The following is a 7,871-nucleotide window of genomic DNA, read 5'->3' on the forward strand; positions in this document are numbered from 1 at the left end:
AGGTCTCTCTGCAGTTAAACGACCACAACTTCAGCTCAACAAGCTATCCAAGGTCCTGGGAAATATGCTCTTCCCAAGCTATAGCTAGTGAACTCTAAAAGGGTTGAAGAGGACAATATTTTTGTTTGTTTTCTTGAAAGTTGGCCTCCTTTTGGGTAAGAAAACAATTAGCTAGCCTTGCTAGCACTAGCTGATTAGCTCGCAAATGACATGAAAAGCTGCTTTTGTCAGAAACGGAGGAACATTGTGCATCGAGTCACAGTTAAGTGGAGGATATATCTGGGTTAAGATGTGTCTAATTACGAGTTATATTTGGGGGTTGCAGTGTTTTTTTCCCCATCTGATCTAAACTAGGCTTCTGCTAGCTAACGGCTAGCTGCTGTTGTGTGCTAGCTAGCTAACTATGCTAACCTGACCAGGGCCTTGCTAGCCTGTTTGTAATAATTAACCTTAATTAACTAACCTAAGACATGTAAAATGATAGCTATCTAGCTAACTAGTGTCCAGAATAAGTGCTTTTTGTTATTGTTGTTAAACTAGCTATCATCCAGAACACGGCTAGCTCCTAGCTATCTCCGGGAGTTAGGGTGCGTTCGTTTATTACTGGGAGTTATATACTGGCTAGCTGCTAACACTTAGCTATGGTGATCACAAAACGTTAGCAACAACAACATTTGTTGTTGGTAGACCGACGGTAACGTTACATTACTGGCTAGTTATGTAACGTTTATAGATTATAGAGTTATTACTCTAACTGCAGCAAGCTAAAAGAGTTGGTGCTATGTGACTTCAGGTGTTAGCTTTCTTAGCCTGCTATCAATAGCAAGTTAGCTAGCCAGCAAATCAGTAGCTAACTATAATCTGTTGATCTAGCTGGTTTAGTATTGACTCTTGTTTTTGTTTAGGTTTTGTTATTGTTTTTGTTTAGGTTTTGTTATTGTTTTTGTTTAGGTTTTGTTAATATAATGATCTACTTGGCTAGTGAGATGAAGTGTGCCCCTTGTGGATATCTTCCTATCTATCTATAAACAACTCATCAGTCACCAGATTCATTTTGATTGATTTGATACCAGCTTTAATTATTTATATCAATGTTTTTGACTCGAGGTTCGCCACAGGCGCTCAGTCACGGAAGCACTGTTGCAGCAGCTGATCTTAAAGTCGCACTGAAACGGACGTTTAAGTTCCACCTTAAAGTCGCACTGAAATGAAAAAAGCATTCTGTCCCATTTTGGTTCACATAATTGGTCATAGTGTTCACCTATTCAATGATGTATGCCAAAAAAATTACAAAATTCTACTTTTGTTTTAATCTTATATCAAAGTATATAATTTCTTACTTCCTGGAAAACGGTAGGTCACGTGCAATGACGACAACAGGTACCTTAGATTTTAGGCCAATAATCCCTGCTCCTTCTGTCCACATATCGAAGTGTCCTTGGCCTACGTGTTATGTTAAAATGTACAGACCAATGTTTGGCCTAAGATAGGCATGCTACTTAAAATGCAAAATGAACTGTCCTGGCTGCCTCTGTAACAAAAAAAAAAGATGTAATGATGACACACTCCAAGCAAAAGAGAGACCGTGTGTTTTTGTGTGTGTGTGTGTGTGTGTGTGTATGTCTGTCTGTCTGTCTGCATCTGGCTAGACTCTACAATCTTGGCAGCTGAGTCCCTCCCTGTCTCTTTAGCCATGCCTAATATTTCTTGAGATTATTCAGACAGGACCCTGCTGGCTGGGTGTACACCCCTATCGGGTCATTCTCTTCAGCAGTGCGCATGATAGCCAGTGACCAGTGGTCGACGTCCCTGCATGTGCTTGTATAGGTGACTGCATGCTCTGCTTGGCTTGGCTAGCCTGGACCGTACTAGCAACACTCATTCCCACATTCTTCCATCTGCTAGGTACAAGTAAATGTGTTCCCTACTGTGTGAACTGTTTGTCAGTTGAAGCTCAATCCAGTGCCTCATAAAGTTCTGATGCCTCACACCGTGTCCTAACTACACGCGACGCGAGCGAGCGTCAGTGACAAAATGCGTTCCATTGCTTTGTTTTCTATTGTTATGTCCTAACTGGACATTTTAACTGCCCTTTCGACGCTCGCCCTGTTCCTATTTTCCTCCTGTCGCTCGCGTCGACAGGCGTCTGTCTTCAGTTGGGAATATAGACAAATGACGTAACGGAACAGGACATTTAACGGTTTCAGTTAGGACAGCAAGCAGTTAGGACACGGTGTAAGTGCAGTGGTTCACAGTCTGACTGCACGCTATGTCAAGTGTGAAATCATTCTCCCTGTGGATCAACTTTTCATGCCCCTTCATGAACCTCCGAGTACACATTTCACATCAGTCTTTCCCCCGTCGGCCCAAGCTATCACTCCTCACCCTGCTGAGTTTACATAGCCCAGGCATTCTTTTTCTAAGCGGTTTTGTCAAGTGTGTGGGGTAGCCAAGGAGATGCCCGGCGGGAGGGAGGCCCCTGTTGCTCTTGTGGCCTCCAGAGTTCCCAGCTCTGCAAACCTCACTGAGTTTCCCTCTCATTAGTATGCTGCTACCGGGCCAGGCTTTTCAAACTCGGGTATGAATCACACAGTAGCTTGGCGTCTGTTCTGGTGTCGCTGTTTCTACAACGGCAGTTAGGCCTTCAGCGTCGATACTATTGTAGTTTGAGTTACTTCTGCAAAGTTTTGTTGCAAAAAAAAAAAAAAAAAACTGAACCGAATATTGAATTGAGCTTCGAATACCAACTTACCAAACGAATAGTGGAATACTCAAATTACTCAGCCAGCCTTAGTCCGGGGGCGGCTGTAGCTCAGTTGGTAGAGCGGGTCGTTCAGTGATCGAAAGGTCAGTGGTTCGAATCCCAGCTCCGACTGTCCACATGTCGAAGTGTCCTAGTGTCCTTGAGCAAGACACCTAACCCCAAATTGCTCCCAATGAGCAGGTTAGCACCTTGCATGGCAGCTACCGCCATTGGTGTGTGAGTGTGTGTGTGAATGGGTGAATGAGAGGCCATTGTAAAGCGCTTTGAGTGCCGCTAAGGTGGAAAAGCGCTATATAAGTGCAGTCCATTTACCATTTACCATAACTTAAATGTTTCATTTTGAGTAGCCAGACAGAGTAGACAGACACACTAGCATCATTCCCACACAGCCTCTCGGTGAGACTGAGCTCACCTGCCGAGGTAGAAGCAGGCTATCCCACTCAGCCTAACGCTTGTCACACTGTGCCTTTGTGATGAAACGGCTGTGAGATGTTGTCCAAACATGCTCGGGAGTTGGCTGAACACTCATGGCTGAACACTCATGACTTGGCCTCCGTTTGGATGTGAATGGGCCTGCCTAGAACAGAGATATTGTTGTACTGGTCATATTTCTGAGATGTTATGAGATGTGTTTTGCACATGATGTCGGAGAGCCGGAATGCACTGGTGGGCTTAAGGAACCACCAGAGGAAATGGCCTAAATTGTTTGTGCTGATAGACAGTATTGAGACCCCCCCATCATCTTTGTTAGCTGTAGTCTCTGAGCTCTCCACTTGGGTATGATCATGTGACTAATCCTCTTAACTTGAGCCCCTCTCGCTCTTAAGCCTACGTTAATTAGCAGAGGCCTACTGGTCGGTAGAATCGCACTGCATCCTCATGTCTTCAGTTTCAACTTTTGAAATAGTTGCACATCTACTTCGTGGCAACATCCTGGGCCTCACTGTTGCCTTGGGGAAGCTCTTGTCTCTCAAGCTTTAGGTCTGAAAGTTCACCCTACGCATGACCTGGTTATCCTACTTTATGAGCTAATGGGCTAATAAGCTAATGAGGTTACTATTACTATTGGTCCAAACCACAGACACTGCGAGAAAGAGGGATGGGCTTCACTTGAGCTATTAAATACATTCGGAGAGGATTTGAATCGCTATTTCTATTCTCAATCTTCATCATTTTGGCACATTTGTCCTTTGGCTTTGGCTACAACCTCTTTGGGTGGCCGCCAGCAACCGCTCTATGCAGGAAAAACCCCGTCACTCATCTGACCGTTACGAGGGCACTGACCTCTCGCTGTGTCTTTCCTCCCCAGAACTCCCCCATGATGCCTGAGGTCCGGGAGCTTTCCGACGCGCTGCCAGAGATGCCCATGGACCCCATCACCGGCGTGGGCGTCGTCGCCTCCAGGAACAGGGCGCCTAGCGGCTACGATGTGGTGAGCAGTAGTCTGGTCAGATGTGCCGGGAAGAGAGGCTAGACATTTGAGAAGACCCCAGCTGATGTATTGATCAGAAGTATTGTATACAGGCTAAATGTCCATAATGCGGGTTTGCAAAATGACAGTTGTGCAGTGTGTGATGCACACTTCTCTTGGCTAGTGGTCATTGTAGGTTATGTCCCTTTTTTAAAGTCATGTTTGAAAGTCGCTTAATGGTTTCTGTCTGATGAAATTGCGTCATTGCAGCTGATATAAGAGCGACTCAAAAGGTGTCAACTTTTCTTTGAAGTGTTGAGGATCCAAAAACCGCAGCTGCACTTGGTCTGTAGATGAGGTTTTACCACACCCACACGTGTTCAGATGTTGGTACCGATGGGACCCAGGGGATCTGAGGAGGAGGGGATGGGGAGGAAAGAGCAGCCTTCACGAGTCATTTCCTCAGAGGTAGCGAGATCACACGTAATCGGAAACCCCCCAGACCACACACGCCTCGATCCTCTCCGTCGCAGGGAAAACAAGTTGCAAGGTTTCCGACATTTTCTGGTTTAGGAAGGGAGAAGAGATGAGAAGTGTGGATAGAACCAGCCCCCCTTATCCCTGACGCCCAGCCCTGTACACAAACACACCCACATCAAGTGCTTTTGATTATGTAGAATGGAGTGCTTTCTGTTTTGTCTGCAGTTAAAAAAATGTGATTAGCCTTTGCCGATTAGCCCGGCGTTGACGTCCGTGCTTCGCCTGAAGTTGCGTCGGAGACTTCATTTTTATTAGCCAGGTAGTTTTTACACATATGAATTAGTTCTGGTTAGTCGGTGCATAACACTGATGGAGACAACATTAGACAGCGTGCAAGGACAAGACAGGACGGTGCAAAGACAGGAAACGTGCAAATGGTGTTCGATAACCTGGAACCTGCAATTTCTGAGAACATCATCGCCCCCTTTTCTCTTGGACACCAACGATACTGCAGGGTGTCGTGGCAGAAGACTGCACCCTGCAGATGCGCGGGATATGTCCAATACTTGTCTCACTTCCTGACAACTATGTCTCCATAGCCTCGTGAGACCATCCTGATTTCGCGAGCTCACATTCTGTTTCTCTCCATAGAGATCCCTTTGTGCCAGATCAGAAAATGATCTCGCCAATCAATGTTAGTGTTGAGGAATTTGAAATACAAACAGCTCTAACCACAAGGCCACTGAGCTGGTTATTCCACAAGGCCACTGAGCTGATTTTTCAAACAGCCTGCCCCTTTTCCAAACAGTTTCCAATGGAGAGTTCCCAGATGGTTATGTGAAGCAAACCATCTGGCGTGTGAAGTTAACGTCTCCACACCCCGACAGAGAAGCCTAATAAAGCTCCTAACGTGGGTCTGCAAGGTACCAAAGAGAGAGCTAGCGTGCAAAAGAGACGCCTCCAGCTAGCATGGCTAAACCCGCCACCCCCACACTGCCGGTTCAGACGATTGATGCAGAATGGCTCTTCCACAGACGGAGAGAGAGAGAGCTCCATTGTCTCTCTTCCTAACAGTGGATTACTGTGTTGTTCCCAACTTTCTTTTGAGGGCTAATCTTCTGAAGGGGCTGGATTTGGCTCTCGGGCTGTGTTTGTATGGACTTCATTTAGATAGTATCACGTTGACTTTTTTTCAAATATTTCCTCACTTCTTTCCGTCGCTCGGAAGCCGCGTGGATGAATCGGGTCGATTGTAATCCACTCATCGTTCCTAGTGATTTAGATTATAGTTGAATTTGCACAAAGTTTGCGTCAACAGTGCTTAGAAATGTCACTCTTCTGGGTTGAATCTTTACCTCAGAATATCCACATGGATCAATTTTATTACCTAGAGGAACCAATTTAGACCTCCATGTTCTTATACTATCTACTGATGATTCTTTCCACACAATGAAGCAGTGCTAGTTTTCCTCATCCAAGGGCTTTACGTACACACACTGCTCTTCAGCTCGCTACTTGAGGCATGCTCAGTCTGCAAGGCCGTGACCCTTGACCCCTGAACAGAGGCCGCACACAGAAGGCCGGACGAGGAGGGCCGTCATCAGGTTCCTCGCCAGCACACGCTCCCTTTCTTGAACTCCATGGCTGTTTTCCCTCGGTGCGTTCCCCAGAGCCGTTCAAAATCAAAAACTTGGAATTAATGAAACCGAATATCGCCCGGCACTACATTAGTGTCATGTTAGTGTTATTAAGTAGGGAATTTTGTCTATAGTGTGAGGATTCATCTTTAAAGTGATATCCACTGTTGTGGAAACTCAAGGGAATTGTTCAAGTCCAGTCAGTCTCTGAGCTTCACCAGACCTTGTATGAGTTAGTATGTGAAACATTTCTACCCACGTTCCCAAGTATAAACACTGTTCCGCCACTATTCTTCTGCTCAACAGGTCTCCCAAACAACGGACGGCCTCGATGCCGACCTTTGGAAAGATGGGCTGTTCAAATCCAAGGTGACGCGATACCTCTGCTTCACCAGAGTCTTCTCGAAAGAGAACGTAAGTGCTTGTATAACTTACACAACATAATATACCACTCTATAACTTACACAATATAATATACCACGCTTCCCATACACAACATAATATACCAATATATCTACCGAGGCCTGGGTGAGTACTCGATTCTGATTGGCTGGAGGTGTGCATTATTTCTCGACAAATGCATGACTAGAGCCTCATCATAGTTGTCACTTTATTGCGTTTTAAACCATGTAGATTGCCAATATGTGGTCAGTTTCTAATTATATGTTGCGACTTTTTCGGAGTTCCCTGTCTGGCGTCTGAGCCTGTCTGGTCCACTTCTGCCGAGCGTGCTTGCATCAAACATCCTGTAATACTCTCCGAGGTGTGCTGGTAAAACATAATACACTTCTCTTCACTCGGCTTCACCTCATGGGGAAATTAGACCCGTATTGTGCGTTATTTTTCGGTAACGGCACACCCTGTCGTGTGTTCTCCCTTACAGAACTTACACAACATAATATACCAAAAGGAAATGGCAGTGCTCGCATAACTTATACAACATAATATACCATGCCTCTCAATCCATACACAACATAATATACCACACAACATAATATACCACACAACATAATATACCACACAACATAATATACCACACAACATAATATACCATAATATACCATAATATACCATGCCTCACAATCCATACACAACATAATATACCACACCTCGCATACACATAATATACCACACCTCGCATACGCAACATAATATACCACACCTCGCATACACATAATATACCACACCTCGCATACGCAACATAATATACCACACCTCGCATACACATAATATACCACACCTCGCATACACAACATAGTATACCACACCTCGCATACACATAATATACCACACCTCGCATACGCAACATAATATACCACACAACATAATATACCACACCTCACATACACATAATATACCACACCTCACATACACATAATATACCACACCTCGCATACACACCATAATATACCACACAACATACTGTAATATACCACACAACATAATATACCACACCTCACATACACAACATAATATACCACACAACATACTGTAATATACCACACAACATAATACACCAGATAGACACTCACACCACACCCTCCCGGCTTAGGTCTCGGCTACGAGAACCTCTCTTATG

The 7,871-nt window shown here is 44.8% G+C and overlaps 1 protein-coding gene across 1 annotated transcript in view; it reads left to right on the forward strand.

Annotated features, from left to right (window-relative positions):
• Positions 1 to 210: 210 nt before the first annotated feature.
• Positions 211 to 7,871, forward strand: part of mvb12ba (multivesicular body subunit 12Ba) — a gene marked incomplete at its 5' end in the record, with an annotated part of 17,971 nt that continues 10,310 nt past the window's right edge. The window contains 3 exons of the mRNA XM_084460167.1: positions 211 to 261; positions 4,074 to 4,196; positions 6,599 to 6,706. Coding sequence (XP_084316293.1) covers positions 211 to 261; positions 4,074 to 4,196; positions 6,599 to 6,706 — 282 coding nt within the window. The remainder of the gene's footprint in view (positions 262 to 4,073; positions 4,197 to 6,598; positions 6,707 to 7,871) is intronic.

This window comes from Borostomias antarcticus (assembly GCF_949987555.1).
Source record: "Borostomias antarcticus genome assembly, chromosome: 30".
Classification (NCBI taxonomy): domain Eukaryota; kingdom Metazoa; phylum Chordata; class Actinopteri; order Stomiiformes; family Stomiidae; genus Borostomias; species Borostomias antarcticus.